The sequence below is a fragment of the Bidens hawaiensis genome, unplaced genomic scaffold (genome assembly GCF_021521415.1).
Source record: "Bidens hawaiensis isolate Kalapana, Puna unplaced genomic scaffold, B.hawaiensis_p1.1 tig00040661_1, whole genome shotgun sequence".
NCBI lineage: Eukaryota > Viridiplantae > Streptophyta > Magnoliopsida > Asterales > Asteraceae > Bidens > Bidens hawaiensis.
In genome coordinates, this window is record NW_027497191.1 from 24,194 (window position 1) to 41,486 (window position 17,293).

Consider the following 17,293-nt stretch of genomic DNA (forward strand, 5'->3'; position numbering starts at 1 on the left):
CTTAATATTGGAAATATTAGTGATGTTTAGATATTTTGTTTGTATCGTTGATGAACAGGACACATGCAGAGCTGTCTCTTGTGATTTGAGAAATAATCAAACATTTATAAACTTAATCTATTGAATATTTGTTATCAATTAAGAGTATAAACTTAATCTATTGAATATTTGTTATTAATTAAGATTATTAGTGAGAGAGTTGGATCTAATAAAATTAAAGAGATATCCGTGCGAATGTTGCGAAGAGCCGGGAGAAAAAACGCGGTGGCATTTTGATAATTAAGTTGAATAGCGTAATTGAACGATATCACAAATGTAACTAGAGGAATAAAATTACGTTATAATTTTACACGTAGCGTAATAAATTCACTCTAGTTATAAAATTTTAGCGTAATAAAATTACGTCATTTGTAGATTATGTAGGTATTTACTATGGTTGTATTTTGATATATAGTGTGATTACAATATACGCGTAATTACAAAATAGCCATGGTGTCGTTTTATTTCTTCACTTTGTATTGCTCGCCCGGTAATTTCATCTTCATTTGCACAACTGCTGGTAAAAATAACTCATCAAATTCAATCATCTATCTCGTGTCAACGTAATCAAAACAAATACAAAAAATTAAAGTAGATATACTTATCAAAGTTACGTATATAAAGAGGAAAAAGTGAAAAGTGGGTTATATGTTACGTATTTAAGACATTTTTTTATAATACAAAAATGTAAAGTATCACATGGAGTGGTTAGTCGTATTAGATTAGTATTTGACGTGTAAACATACATGTAATTATTAATATTATTATTGTTGTGTGTATTTTGAGGTGAAAAAAACATAAGGAATGTGGTGGAAGGAGTAAGGGTGACGAAAGTGAGGTGATGAATTGATCATGTGATGGTGTGGGGGCAGTATGGGAACTTAGAAATCACGTTAATCCCAAAAAGGGGCAGCCATATCTCATCCATCATCTATAAAAAGTGCCAATGGCACCTATATTTCTTGTTTTGGAAACTTCTAATTTTGTTATGCACACAATTTTATGTTAGTTATAAAAAATATAAAAAGTAAAAAAAAAAAACAATTTTATATTATTTTAAAAGTTTAAGCAATTACAACTTCCAAAATAAATGATACCGTTTTTTTTAATATATTATTGACTTTTTAACCAGCATTTTATTTCGCGACTTTTTAATAACATAATTTTTTTATAAGTTAATATGTCTTTCAAAAAACACACACAAAAAGTAACCGGTGTATGTGTTACATGTAGCATCGTGTTTAAAGCATCTATGTCAAATAACATTTAAAACAAACTCATTAAAATGTTGATTTTTCAATATATTTATATTTATGTAGCTGTTATATACATAAAGAATTTTTTTGATATCTACTTAGTGACAGACCTAGAATATTTGTTATGGTGGGGTGAAAATCAGGTCGCCTATGAAAAGTTGGTATAACTTAACATATGATCGTTAATGTAAGAGTATGCAAATTACATTATAATCTCACGCCTTTCATGTATGAAGTTCTCACTCCCTATTATTCCAGGGTATTTACAACACAAAATAGGAATTGATGTTGGCACCTCCTTTTCTACTAGTGAGGATTTTCCCGCATTTCTTTTGCCTCCCGTCATGTCACCAAAGCGGTTCCTTCTCCGTAACTTCTTGATTCAAGAATAAATTTGACAGGATCTCCTGCGATGCTATCTTTGTGCGTCTTAGGGCTCAAAATGAATAGGGGTTAAACAATATAGGTAAAACATTAAATAAGTAATTATTACCAGTATTCTAGTCATTTTTATCTTAGGCCAGTAGAGTAGAATTGATCTCGAGTGTTCTCTAACCAACTCTAATACCAATTCAAGTCCAGAATTGTTACAACCACAAAACACGAAATAAAATAACTCCTGAATCTTCACTATAACGAATAAAAATTACTCAAAACTTAATTACAAGATACTATAACCCGGTATTATAGACTAAGTTTTCATATTACAATAAAAAGCAAATGCTTCCTATAGGAGATCAAAAAAATTATTTTCATGGTATCTTTTGTGAAGAAGTAATAATTGGTTCTAAGTTTATAAACTTTTATGATAGTCCAGACCAATAGAAATGCTCTGAAGCAAATACATTGCAATAAAATTTGACTTCTGGACATAATGGAACGTGAGGAATCTTAGGATCACTTTTTCTTATATTTTATCTCATAAATTTCTTCTTTTATAAAAACGTAGAACTCAATAGAAAATATGCAGCGAAGCTTAAAAAACCTTCTTTTTTTTAAAATCTACCCAAAATGGCTTGTAATTCTTGTATAATAATATGGATGTTTGTCTTAGTTATTTCATGCATTCTAAACTGGAATATAAGTATAATTTAATGAGATCTTAACTGGATATTTATTTTCTTACACTAAAAAGGAAGCTTATATGATTATATCCTAAAAACAACAATTGTTAATTTGTGATTAATGATTTCCGTTGGGTTTTTTTTATCCCTAAATGCCATAAATTGAGAAGATTTTCACATGAAACAAAGTAGCTAATATTGTATCTAGATTTGGACATAAACTAATATAGACGATTGAGAGAATGTCTCGTGACAGTAATAGTCTTAAATCTTAACTCGAATTCTAGTTAAGGTTAAATACTCAAGTCCTTAGGACCACCTAAACGAAACTTGTATTTTGGTTATGTACCCAATTGAAGAATTAGTACATGCAATTTAGTCACGATCACTTACATAGTTACATGAACCTCTTATTGGTTAGGTGCGCGTTAAATTGTCACAAAACATATATACAAACTAGAAATAGACTTCTAGAGTCAAACATAACGTTCTCATCAGCCACCTGTTCTATAATTCTGTATGCTTGTTATTAACACTTTAACATTATAAATACCAAGCTTTTCATCACGATTATAGCTAAGCTTGTGATGGCAGTTAAATATACATGTCACTTACCGTTCATCGACGCAAAATCCCTTCTTTAAGCATATATGAAGTGATCTATTTATTTATTTTGAACGAACAGTGAATCTTTTAAATGGGCTACTGGCTAAATTCATAACATCGGGATACACTCGCATTTTGATCCGAGAAAAACCCTCGCCTAAGGCCAACGCGCCAGAACACTCACCCGAATGTACGACAGTGCGGTGAGATAAAAACTTGTTCAGTTAAATGATCCAACTAGTTAGTGAAAGTCACCTACTCGCCTAGTCTCCCATCATTACCCTGATGTCGCCGAATCTAAATAATTAGGATGGTAATTGAACTTGAGACACATGAAACACCAAGTCTTTTTCTTACCACTCCGTCACTAGCCCATTAACAATAACGAATCTATTTAACCACTCATCTAGTATTTTTTTTCAAAAAAATAAGAACTACAAAATGACTAAACTACCCTCACCTCTCTATCCTACCCCTTAAATACCAGTGTCCACAATAACCCCACACACAATCATCTCCCTCCAATTCTCCGATCAAACCGCCACCGCCACCGCCACCGCCACGTCATGTCCACCGAACACCAATTCCGGCAGCTAGACCTTCCGGCGATCAACTTATCAACTCTCAAGCTCAACCTTCAACCGGTATCATCCGACGAAGAATGCGTAACGCCGACCGCAACAGAGCACCGGATTCCGGCCATCCTCACCTGCCCTCCGGTGCCTAAACGACCGAGGCGCGTGCGTAAGAGAAAGATACACGCGCTTCCGTTCGTCGAGTTCGTTGACGAAGATGAGATCGATTCGTTCTTCACTTCCAGCTATGAATTAATCAACCGGAATTCGTCGAGAAAACGGTCATGCTTTCTGTAAAGCTTTACGTCAATAACATAATAATAATAATAATAATAATAATAATAATAATAATAATAATAATAATAATAGTTTTTTTGCACGTTGTTTCTGTTGCTGAATTGTGTCAATTCTATTGACATCAGTTTTACGTGTTGAATGTTGAATTTGTAATCGTAATTGAGAAATTGAAAGCCTAATTCGGAAACTGTGGATCTGAATTGCAGATTTAATTCGATTTGTTTTGCTATTGAATGTCATATTGTTTACTCGAGTTCTTATGATCGAGAATTGTTCGAATTAATACGTTCTTAGTGACCGCCTCTCGTTCGTAAACAGATCTGAATGTTTTTCATGATTATGACTTGCAATTCTGTTTGTGAATTAATATTTGTAAGATATTTTATCATTCAAAATGAATTTAATAAGACGTTGTCTAAAGTAATGCGTCTTACTGACACAGTACCTAGACACCATTGACGTGTCATACAGGTTGTATAACACATACGGTTTGAATTACTAAAGCGATCACTCACAATTCACACAGCCATACGACTTATATGACCGTTTTTGTTCTATCGTATATTCGTATGACACGTATGATGTGACATCAATACGAAAGAAACAATAATATATACTTTTGGATGGTATTTGTACACGGGACAAGAAAAACCTGCAGAGGTTCTTATTTTGGAAATATGAATACTATTTACTATTTAGTTATTCTGTTTGTTACTTGGATGAACAGGGTCATGCAGAGCTGTCTCTTAGTTAGGAAATATGAACTTATTAATAAATTCTGAGTTTTTGAATAACAATTAAGTATCTAAATTATTTTTTTTATAAACCGAAGGTATAACATGCTTATTTATTACTCGTATTTCATTGGTATTAAAAAGATGGTTTAAATTTAGAGAAATTAGAAGAATGGTTACTCTTTTCATATTTACGGTCACAAACGAATTTAACGCCTTAATGTTATGTTCACATACTGTTAGAAATGTCTCAACATGTGAAGTAATTTACATGGGAATACATGGTATCCGATGGATATGAGACACAGTTTTACGATTGCATATATATATATATATATATAGGACTAAGTCGTCTCATTTCTATTCTTAAGTACATTAAGGTCTTTGCTATGATACACAAGCAGAAAATGATACAAAAAGAATATTATACGACGTCAATATTAACAAAAAGAACATTAATAACTTGACATTCTAGTTGTTTTATTGTAAATTGAAGATAGAATTGGTGGAAGGAGTAAGGATGACGAAAGTGAAAGAAGAGGATGATGGTCTGGTACTAGTGGTATGAGACTATGAGTATGGGAACTTGTAAGTCACGTTAAAATCAAAATATGGCAACCATATCTCATTCATCTTCTACAAAAAGTGACAGTGACACCTACAATCTTATTTTGGAAACTTCAACTAATATATGTGACATTATTAGGCTATATCGCATCTATAAAATAATAATAATATATTACTCTCACAGTCTCTCAGTTTGTATAGTCGTATATATACAAGAGGGTTTAAAAAAGAATTACTAAAATGTGGGGATTAAAGAAAGTACTGTTTTAAGTCTTTTGGTTGTATTTTAATAGATGGTTGATAATTCATATCTCAGTTTATTAATTAAGTCTTTTTTCACTCAATCAATAGTGATGTTCTTTCTATTTTCAGATGGTCCAATTGACTATTCTTAAGGGGTGTTTAGTATTCCTTATTTGCACCTCCTTATGATTTATATAAGGAGTTTTTCATAAGTTACTCTATCTCAACTTATGAAAAACTCCTTTTTCTTCTTCTTTAAAAGATTTAAATCTTTAATAAGCCATATTACTCAAACACTATTTTAACTTATAAATGTTAATAAGCTATAAGCAGGTAAAAATAAGGAAACCCAAACACCCCTTTATTTGAAGTCGCACGTGTCACTATAAAAATGAAGATATATAGGGGTGTGTAATATGTATGGTTTGGCTTGGTGCGGTTTTGCCTGCTACGGTTTTTTCATTTTTTTAATTTTTCATATACTTTCAGTTTTGTGGTTTTCGGTTTTCTGGTTTGGCTTGGTTTGGTTTCGAATGCATTTTTTTTGGACTAAAAATTTTTGGGGCAAAAAAAGTTGACTCGGTATATTGAATTTGCATCTAATATTTTTAAGAAAATTAATGATTAAATATCATCATGTACATTTAAGCCTAGAATATTTAGGGCTAAAAAGATAACTAACATTCAAAAATAAAGATAAAAAGTCGTAAATTCAATAGCAAACATTTAAAACGATTTTTTCGGTTTTGTTCGGTTTTTCACACGACACAAAATTGAACCAAAATCATTATTTCGGGGTTTTCATAAAAAAAAGACAAAACAAAACCAAAACTTTGGTTTATATATCGGTTTGGTTTTTCTGGTTTGGTATTTCGGTCTTGTGCACACCCCTAGATTAGGCTAGATATGAAGGTGTTGTTTGTTGCGTGTTGATTGAGGCGATAGCTGAGTTAGGAAGGAGTCTAACCCGTAATTGGGGTGGAAGGTGAAAGGACAATATACCCCTAGTTTTAATAGAACAGGCTAACAGTGTTAAGATGTGGAGTCAAATGGTAACTTTTTGAAACTACAATATGTCATAAGCAAGTTTTAAATTTGACCCAACACAGGACGAAAATTGAAGTTAACTCTTTGTTTTTAGACAGGAAAAGATGTACTTTGAAGCATATAAATTGCAATAGAATTTGACTTTTTTAACGTATTGGAACGTGAGGAATCCAAGGAGCACTCTTTTGTTATATTTTATTCGTATTGGCCCCATATATTTTATATTTTTGTGTAAATTGTATTGTTTGCAAAACATGCAATGAAGCTTAGCAACTAGCAAGATAGATTTTTATCGTTACTCGGATATTGGATACGTACGTACATTATTTTGAATAATAAAGTGTTAAAACGAAAAAAAAAATGAAATTTTAGCACTCTCTATCCAAACACATTTTTATATATTATCACTTAATTAGATATGACAAACGTTACAGTTTTCCTATAATGTGTTGGTTTGCTTGGTCAAAGGAGCCGTTATTCTCCTTGTGGCTCAAGTTCTAGTTTGTTTTAAATAAGCCGGTTCCTTAGGGGATAATTGGCACGTTATTTAATTTGTTTAAGTCTTCCTTTTATTTCTATGTATTTCCTTATTAGTAGGTAGTTGTTGAAGCAGTTGTATTTCTGGCTATTTAATGCCAATCGATTAATGAAACTATTATGCACTTTTCATTCATTGTACTCTCTACACACTTGACACTTCAAGTGGTATTAGAGCACAACTCGATTCATAAGTGTAACAAAGGCTGTTGCGATGGCGGAAGGAGGAAGTAATTATCAATCTACGTACGTTCCAAAATTCGATGGGGACTACGACCATTGGAGTATGGTCATGAAGAATTTGATCCAATCGAAAGAATGCTGGAACATTGTGAATGTTGGGTATGCTGTGATAAGAGAAGGAGAACAAGCCACTGCAACTCAAAGAAAGAACTTTGAAGAAAACAAGTTGAAAGACTTGAAGGTATTGAATTATCTTTTCCAGTCAATTGATGAATCAATACTAAAGACTATTACCTCAAAAGAAACCTCTAAACAAGTCTGGGATGCGATGAAGACTAAATATCAAGGTAGTGCTCGTGTCAAGAGAGCACAGTTACAACGACTCCGACGAAGCTTCGAAGTGCTGGAGATGAAAACGGGGGAGACGGTGACCGATTATCTGGGAAGGGTAATGGTCATAGCAAATGAGATGAGGTCTTGTGGAGACGTAATGACGGACGTTACGATTGTAGAAAAGATTCTTCGGACACTCACTGAAAACTTCAATTTCATTGTGTGCTCCATAGAGGAATCCAAAGATCTCGATACAATGTCCGTGGACGAGCTGCAAAGTTCTCTCTTAGTCCATGAACAAAAGCTAATGAAAAAGTCACCCGAAGACCAGGCCCTACGGGCCGAACAGGAAGCTTCAAGAGGAAGGGGTCGAGGACGGGGAAGATCTTCATTTGGTAGAGGTAGAGGAAGAGGAAGAGGCCGCGGGTCGTTCGATAAGAGTGGTGTGGAGTGCTATAAGTGCCACAATCTGGGGCACTTTCAGTATGAATGTCCATCGGAAGAGAAAGCCGTAAACTATGCAGAGTTTGACGAGAATGAAGAATTAAATCTGATGGTAGAAATAGATAATGAAAAGTTCGAGCTTGAAGAGAAGGCTCTAATGGCTGAGTCGGGTTCAGTGAAGAATGGGAGAGAAAGAATTTGGTTTCTAGATTCGGCTTGCTCGAATCATATGACGGGAAATAAAACTTGGTTTACAAGACTTGAAACTTTTTCACATTTGGTGAAGCTAGGGAATGATAAAAGGCTCGAGGTACAAGGTGTTGGTGACGTACGGTTGCAAGTAGATGGGGTGTGTCAGGTGGTGAGTAAGGTGTATTATGCCCCAGAACTAACAGCAAATCTACTTAGTGTGGGTCAGTTACAAGAAAAAGGGGTTACGTTCATATTCAAGAATGGGAAGGTGAATGCTTACCATCAAGAGAGAGGGTTTTTCATGACTTCTACAATGACAAAGAACAGGATGTTCCCGATCTTTGTCAACGTAAACACCCCAGCCGATTGTATGCATGCTGCCGTGGGAGAAGATCTATGGCATAGGAGGTTCGGGCATGTTAATCATAAAGCTTTAAGAACGATGCAGTTTAACCGTATGGTTGAAGGCCTTTCAAAGGTGACCGAGAAAACACGAGCATGTGAAGTGTGTTCCCTCGGTAAACAAGATAGAATTGAAATACCAAAGAAAAGCAAGTGGCATGCATCTGAGAAGTTACAACTCGTTCATACCGACATATGTGGACCCGTCAAACCGAACTCCTTGAGCAATAAGAGGTATGTGCTTGTATTTGTTGATGATTTTACTAGAAAAACTTGGGTTTATGCTTTGGGAGAAAAAAGGGAGGTATTTGAATGGTTTAGAAAGTTTAAAGTAGAGGTTGAAAAAGAAACTGAGAATTACATTAAGTGTTTACGAAGTGACAAAGGGGGAGAATTTTTGTCAAAAGATTTTAAGTTATTTTGTGAAGAAGAAGGAATTAAACGTCAACTAACGACTGCCTATATACCCCAACAAAATGGGGTGGCCAAGAGGCGTAATCGGACACTCATGAATATGGTTAGGTGTCTCTTAACCGAAAAAGAGATGCCTAAACACTTCTGGGCCGAAGCCGTATGTTGGGCGTGCCACGTTCTTAATCGGTGTGTGAGTAGAAGTCTTGACAAGAAGGTGCCTCAAGAGTTATGGACGGGTAGGAAGCCGAGTGTAGATTACTTCAAGGTTTTTGGGTGTATTGGGTACGCTCATATACCGAAACAACTAAGAAGTAAGTTGGATGACAAGAGTCATAAATGTATCTTTGTGGGTGTAAGTACGGAATCAAAAGCCTATCGGCTTTATGATCCTAATTCTAAGAAAATTGTAATTAGCCGGGATGTTACGTTTGATGAAGAAAGAAAGTGGGATTGGAATTTAGGAAAGGAAGAAAAAGAAGAGTTGATTGTGGAAGAAGAAGAGATTCCGAGAAAGCCGTTTGAGGAATATCCTATAAGTGAAAATGAAGAAAGAGAAATGGAAGAGAGTCCTCAAGTGGTAGATGACTCTCAAGATGGAGACGGGTCAGAAGGGGAAGATTCACAAGAAGAAGAAGTTGCTACATTTACAAGAAGAACGGGTAGAACTAAACGGGCACCAAGTTGGTTAAAGGATTATCACACTAACTTTGCAGAGGATGATGTGATGATTATGATGAGTATTATTGAAGACCCTACCACTTATGAAGAAGCTGTTAAAGAAGAAAAATGGGTTGAAGCTATGAAATTGGAGATAGAAGCGATAGAGAAAAACAATACATGGGAGCTTGTTAAAGTTGAAGCTGGTGTGAAGCCAATTGGGGTAAAGTGGGTGTTTAAAACAAAGTTGAACGAAAGGGGTGAAGTAGATAAATATAAAGCAAGATTAGTTGTAAAAGGGTATGCACAAAAGGAAGGAGTTGACTATGGTGAAGTTTTTGCATCAGTAGCCAGGTGGGATACTATCCGTTTGTTTCTTTCTGTGGCTGCTAAACGAGACTGGACCGTGTACCAACTTGATGTAAAAAGTGCCTTTTTACATGGAGAATTGAAGGAAGTTGTGTACGTTCAACAACCGGAAGGTTTCGTAAGAAAAGGTGAGGAAGATAAAGTGTATAAGTTAAGAAAGGCCTTATATGGATTAAAGCAAGCTCCGAGGGCATGGTATCATAGAATCGAAGCTTACTTTAAGAGGGAAGGGTTCAAAAGAAGTAGTTATGATCACACGTTGTTTATTAAGAAGGCACAAAGTAAGACTTTAATGGTGAGCTTATATGTGGACGATTTAATCTATGCCGGAAGTGATGAAAAGATATGTTTTGAGTTCAAGGAGTCGATGAAAAAAGAGTTTGATATGTCGGATTTGGGGAGGATGAAGTATTTTTTGGGGGTGCAAGTAAGTCAAACTAAAGATGCTATATCATTGAGTCAAGAAAGATATGCTAGGGAGGTAGTCAAAAGGTTCGGGTTAGAAGAGGCGAATCCGGTTCAAGTTCCAATGGTACCCCGGTTTTGCTTTAACAAAGTCCGGATTAGGGAAGAGGTTGATGGATCGTGGTACAAAAGTCTGGTGGGAAGTCTTATGTATTTAACTGTTACTAGGCCCGATATTATGTATGTTGTTAGTCTTGTTTCTCGGTTTATGGGGAAACCTAGGGAGGATCATTTGATTGCTGCAAAAAGAATTCTAAGGTACGTAATCGGCACATATGATTTTGGTTTAAGGTATGACAAGGTGGACGAGAAGGGGCTAAGAGTGTACACGGATAGTAACTATGCGAGAGACAACGATGATAGGAGAAGTACATCCGGTTATGTGTGTTTGTTCAGCGACGCAGCTGTATGTTGGTGTTCTAGAAAGCAGGAGATTGTGACTATCAATGACCGAGGCGGAATATGTAGCTGCAAGTTTATGTGCATGTCATTGTGTGTGGATGAAAGGTTTGTTAAAGGAAATGGGAGAAGCCACTGGAATGGTGATTATTAAATGTGATAATACTTCTACTATTAAGTTATCGAAGAATCCGGTTATGCATAGGCGGACAAAGTATATAGATGTTCGTTATCACTATCTAAGGGAGTTGGCTGAAAAGGAGGTAATTCAGTTAGAGTTTTGTGGTACAAAACAGCAAATGGCAGATGTTATGACAAAGCCCATCAAGGAAGAAACATTTAAAGAGGTACGAGAGGCAATGGGAGTATGCGTGATTAAACAAGAAACTTGAAGGATTCTTGTTTAGGGGAGGATTTGTTGGTTTGCTTGGTCAAAGTCAGCTAGGTCAAAGGAGCCGTTATTCTCCTTGTGGCTCAAGTTCTAGTTTGTTTTAAATAAGCCGGTTCCTTAGGGGATAATTGGCACGTTATTTAATTTGTTTAAGTCTTCCTTTTATTTCTATGTATTTCCTTATTAGTAGGTAGTTGTTGAAGCAGTTGTATTTCTGGCTATTTAATGCCAATCGATTAATGAAACTAGTATGCACTTTTTATTCATTGTACTCTCTACACACTTGACACTTCATAATGAACATCAAATCCAAGATAATTTGTAACCTATTAGATCTTCATTAGCTTAGATAGAGTTAAATTTAGGTATTCGCTATTTAGCTTAGATAGAGTAATAACATTATTGATTGATTAAGTTTGATAAACTGGATGAGTCTGGTCTGATCATGTAACAGGTCAAATAGATTCTAAACATGCACATTTTTAGTCAAAAACATGATTCAAGTTAAAACTGGATCACACTAAAATAGGATTTAGTTCATATAAGTCACTCTTTTAGCTTAAAAGAATAATAAGTAATAACTCATACCACTGCGGTAAAACCAAGTTGGAATCAGATTCGAACTTGAAACATTGCGATCACCAGCCCAAATCTTCACTTCCCTCGTATATATGACAAAAAATAATCCAGTTGAACACAAATATAAAGTTAGGTTTTGGTGTAAAGGAAGACACATGCTAATGTTATCAAGATTTTTGTTTTGCATCAGAAATGAATATGTTCATATTTATTACTTTAAAATAAAAGAATAAAAACAATGTATCAACACTTGCTAAAAAACAAAAGTCACTAAAGAAAATATATATGAAAAAGGTATGGTTACCCCAAAGCCACATCGGTTCCATGTATTAGAATGTTTATTTATGTTACTTTTGGGTTACAACTTGCATTCTTGCAAGTCCATTGATGAAGAGTATGCCATGACTATAGTTGTATTTGAGGTCTAATTTAATCCAGTTAAAATGATGTGCAAGATTTTCAGGTTAACTTGAATCTGATAACACTCATCCTTACTCTTCATTTCTACAAAAGGTTGTTTTCATGACTAGAATCCGAAATCTTAAGGGTCACAATACACCAACCTGATTGTTGTTTCAAGGTTTGTCGTGTCTCATTTTACGCTATAAAACCAAAATGATATTCTCTAAGCAACTTGTGCGTTAAAAAACCTAAACTTCATTCATTGATTTTATTAAGATTTTCACTTCAGTTTTGTAATAATAAAAAAAATTACATGGTTTGATTTTTATTAAACTAATGACTGGTTATAAAGGAAATTAAGAAATGCACACTAACATATAACTCAAGTGGGAAAGGCAGTAATGGTATAGTTTAAGTTTACTTACTAATAGTCTTTCGGGATCCAAAAACAAGTTATGAGATACCTCTTAAACTAGGACTAGCAAATATAATCATAATAACCTACTCGGACCAAAATTTCACAAATGCAGTGATTAAAGACCGTATGAACTTCACGACTTGGTGAGTTTCCCGGCCACTAGTTTTATTTGATGCTGCTTTCCATGACTTGCTGCTTAAAGGAATCAAGTTAATTATAAGATTAAATCAGATGCAGCTCAAGAAAAGAAAAACATGTAGCCTCACTACATCATAGTAGAGGTGGCCCATTTACTCATGACGGGTCGATTGGGTTATTTTCTAAGCAGTTAATGCGGAAAAATATCGGGGATATCGGTCAAGGACCGATATCTGAGATATCGATTATCGCAGTGAGATATCGGTGGGAAATCGTTAATTTATAATATCATGTAAAATTCATATATATAGCGATTTAACACTAACAATTCAGTATATTCTCCTACCATGAACAAATTAATCTTTTGCAAATTGCAAAACACTAACAACCGTAGCAAAGTACGAATTGATTAAGACTTAAAACACTAACATTGAACACTAAAAGTTGATAATTAAGATTTAAAACACTAATATTAGGAGTATCGGTGATATATCGGTCAAATATTAGTCCAATATCGGTCAATATTATCGGTACCGATATTCTGAACCGATATTTTGATTTATATATCGGCGATATCGACTACATAGGTTATTTTACATCTTTAAAAGATCAAAAGGTTAAAAGTAAAAAATATCCCCCCGAAAGTGGGGTATTTTTCATGCATACAGCCTATAAAATTGTTTTTTTAATATTCTCGACCAAAATATTTAATATCAAGCCGACTTGTTTAATTTGACACGTATCAAACAAATACATGTTTTAAACTGTTACCAACCCATTTTGCCACCTCTAGATCACAATATGCTTTTAAGCAATTACTATGTGTACTTACAGATCAATTCTGTTCAATGTTGTATTGGTTCTTCTGTTTTCGGAACTGACAATAGGCCAATTCAAATTTGCGCTCCTTTCACCGAGTGTCGGCTCTTGTACCGGGTTACGTGAGGTTTTGTTGGGGAGATTCTGAGCAGTGGCACCATTTACAGTCTGCGAAGAACAGGCAGATGAACACGTTATCTAAATCATTATAATGGATTAACAAATGTGTCTTCATAGATTACTACTGCAACATCATACATATCAGATCTGTTTTATAAAACCATAGTTAAACGAATTTGAAGTTTTCAAAAGAAACTCACTTTTTGTTCAGCAAGCAGAGCGTCTTCAAGTTTAACATCTGCGCTGCCATTAACATGAAACGTTAAGTTTTCTTTAGGTGATGAAGGGTCTTGACCCTTTTGACTTGCCAGCGTTGACTTTGATTCTTGTTCCAAGTTTTTATCTACATCTACATCTTCTAACATTTGATGATTTTGAGTTCCATTTGTTACAGTTTCATGTAGTTCATCATCTTTTTGTTCCATTAATAATTCTGCATTCTTCACATTTTCAAATGCTTCATTATTCCCATGAGGAAGTTCAGTATCACCTATAAACACATACTCAGTCTCATGTCGGAATTGTGTCTTTTGTGGGTGCAATGAATGTACATGAAGAACAGGCATTGAGCCCGATGGATGATCCAAGAAGTTATCAAGATTCTCCATGCTCTGATCCTCTGGAGGTGATTTGGGTGGGCCCAGCACTCGATTCTCTTGAATGATCTCACGAACTATTTCACGAACGGTGTAAAAGGACCCGCCAACTTCTTTGCGTGTGAGATTGAGTGATGGGAAATCTCCATTGTTAGTGCTCTGATATCTGAAACAACCATGTTTGTTTTTATTTTGTAATTTAGGAGGTTTAAAGAACATCAAGAATTCTCCAAGAACATGTTAAAAACAAGTAGTTCTGCTTGAAATGACGAAAATGCCCATCGTGTGTGATGCCTGTGATAGGGATTAACAATTGGTGCTGTTTAACTTACAAAACAGACTCAAAAGCCTTACCTAACCACAATAGTCAGGAGTACATGTGTACTCTTTGAAGCATGAAAACTACATCCATAAATTCCCATAAGGACAATTATCCATAATTTTCGTTTTATGTGAACTTCAGAGTAAATAACACAATTGCCCGCCGATTTATAACTCCTTTGTATGATCTGCTTCCTTCGGTTGAGCTAACTATTGTGTTTTAAACCATTTCAAAAAACTTTACAAAACTGATTGTGTGTAAAAGTTTGATTTCATATTTTTTAGAATGTTTATGCACAGTGAAGACCCTTGTGTGAGGTCAAATATATGTTCATTCATGTGTCCACAGAACCATAAAGTCGTAGATAGAAGATAGAAAATACCGAGTCAACTACCTATGGAGATACCACATGCATGTTTTGGCGCCAGTGACATGACACCATCTATGACAGTGTGATCAGCTCACAATATCTCCGCTTTGTTATGTAATTGGAGCCACAACAGCATGCATGTGATGCCTCCTTAGGTTGACTCGTATCCCGATCACATGTCTACAAATCTAGAATTCTATGGCCACGTGAACGAAAATACAATCCGACCTCACACCCAAAGTATGGTCACCATGCATAGAGATCCTAAACTACATGAAATCAACCCATGACACACAATCGGTCTTATAAAGTTTCCAAAGCATTAACTAACAACGCTTTTTTCAAAAGTTTTCAAAATGGTTCATCAGCACACAACAATTTAGCTAAGCAGAAGGAAGCAAAACATATGAAGTAATAAATAGTATCATGTCAAATTCAAAAGTAGCTTAGTATCTTACAAAGTAATTAAAAAGTAACGCAAAACATTCGTACTTAGATGAGTGTCTAAAACTACTAATGTGCCAAATCCCGTTAATCATTATTATTCGCTATGATTGTTGGTATCATTGTTGTTATTATTGTTATTGCTCATTTCATTTACGAGTAGAATTGATGTTGAAATCTGATGGCACCTCCTTAACAGTTATTTAATTTATACAAAATAAACTACCATCTTAACTATTATATGAAATTTTTAATATGAGATTCGATTTAAACAATTTGCATCGCTAGTTTTATCCTTGAAACATACAACTTCAGTAACTACAAAACTAGTCAAATCAGTTAATTAAACGTAGCCATCCTAGTTATATTCCTCACTAAGTTATACAAAAACATGGACTCCAACAATTTTTTCTTAGTACCTAGTTACTATTAAACTTACAAAGATACGTGAACTCAATGGCATCCGACATCCGTAATTCATTTCATCTAAATACTATTAGTAGTGCAACATAGTTGAACTTTAAAGAGCAACATGTATCATACAATCAATATTTATCAAAAGAAAGTGAAAGCACCTTTTAATAAAAGCCTCAATCATCCCCTTCCGTTCCTCTTTTGAACGCCGAATTCCCGACTTCTTCCCTTCAAACGAGTCATCATGCTTCGCTAGAGCAAACGTTTGCCCAAGCCAACCTCCTCTAGCCGCGTGCATCGAGTCAAACAAAACGTTGACCAGCAGTCAAATGCTACTTGCTAAACACTACACAGTGAGAATCATTATAATTTCCGAAAAACGTTGACCGACATACTTTATGAACAAATGATTATGCATATCGTCAATTAGCACTTTAGATGTAAGTTGAAACCCTAGAGGTTATGGTGAGTGCAACACAAATGGTGATGTTGAAACAATTGACCTCGTATATACACATATATAGATATGTATATGTATACAATAAGCGTGCAGGTTTAATTAAGCTAACAGTAATAATAAGTATCCCTAATTAACAAGTGCGAGAGAAGAATCAATTTAACAACGAAGATGAGTAGAAATGCAAATTAGGAGTACAGGAATACTATAAAGAGTTATAGCTACATATGCACTAGTGTATATACGTATAGATTACCTGTAACTGTGATGAATTTAGGAGCGATTGAACGGTTGAGATGAATGGTGGGATTAATAATAATAATAATAATAATAATAATAATAACCTGAAACCCTACACAGATGGTGAAAGAGATAGTACGAGTGAGAGTTTAAGGGAAAGAGAAAGGTTTTATTATTATTTGATTCATTTATCCAACAATTAAAAAATCTCGAAAACCATTAATATTTTATTTTTTTCTAATATTTATAACTATTTTTTGTACCCGACGCAACGTCTGATCTGTTAATGAACCATTTGTGTTACTATAATAAGTCGACGTGAATACAGTCGATATCAATTACGTTCTTTACGATATAAGCAATATTGGTAAAACCCAAGTGTTAAACCTATATGAAAAAAGTTCTTCAAATTAATAAACAAATAAAATATTTAAAATGATTTCGTCAGTAGAACCTGGACGTTGGTAAAACCCGGCCGTTTTCAGTGTCGGGCGTTGGGGCGATGAATCGATAAAACCCATACGCTGCTGGTAAAACCCGAGCGTTGTCGGTCGTGGGCGATGCGGTGGTGAGTCGACGCGAATTCGGTGGTTTTAGTTACGTCATTATGATAGCGGAACTAAAACAAACATGCCGGTAAAACCCGGTTGTTAGTAAAACTGGAGCTTTGTCGTCCCGCGTGTTACAGCGTTGAGTGGGTAAAACCCGAGTGTTGTCGGTCCCAGATGGTGAGACAACACGACTAACCATTTAATTATTT

General features: G+C 34.9%; 2 protein-coding genes across 3 annotated transcripts; one reads left to right on the forward strand and one right to left on the reverse strand.

Annotated features, from left to right (window-relative positions):
* The first annotated feature begins 3,531 nt into the window (after nt 1-3,531).
* LOC143592290 (cyclin-dependent protein kinase inhibitor SMR13-like) lies at nt 3,532-3,837 on the forward strand. The gene has a single exon (XM_077072240.1). The coding sequence runs from the start codon at nt 3,532-3,534 to the stop codon at nt 3,835-3,837; it is 306 nt and encodes a 101-aa protein (XP_076928355.1).
* An 8,683-nt stretch (nt 3,838-12,520) lies between these two features.
* On the reverse strand, nt 12,521-16,666 carry LOC143592278 (uncharacterized). Of its 2 annotated transcripts, none has more exons than XM_077072225.1 (5): nt 16,550-16,666; nt 15,998-16,182; nt 13,891-14,452; nt 13,584-13,738; nt 12,521-12,808 (listed from the first exon to the last, which is right to left on the reverse strand). In XM_077072225.1, the coding sequence occupies exons 2-5, from the start codon at nt 16,132-16,134 to the stop codon at nt 12,697-12,699; spliced, it is 966 nt and encodes a 321-aa protein (XP_076928340.1). In that variant the 5' UTR covers nt 16,135-16,182; nt 16,550-16,666; the 3' UTR covers nt 12,521-12,696. The 2 variants fall into 2 exon arrangements, with proteins under 2 accessions (XP_076928340.1, XP_076928341.1); XM_077072226.1 differs by having other exon boundaries at nt 12,523-12,805.
* Between the last annotated feature and the right edge of the window lie 627 nt (nt 16,667-17,293).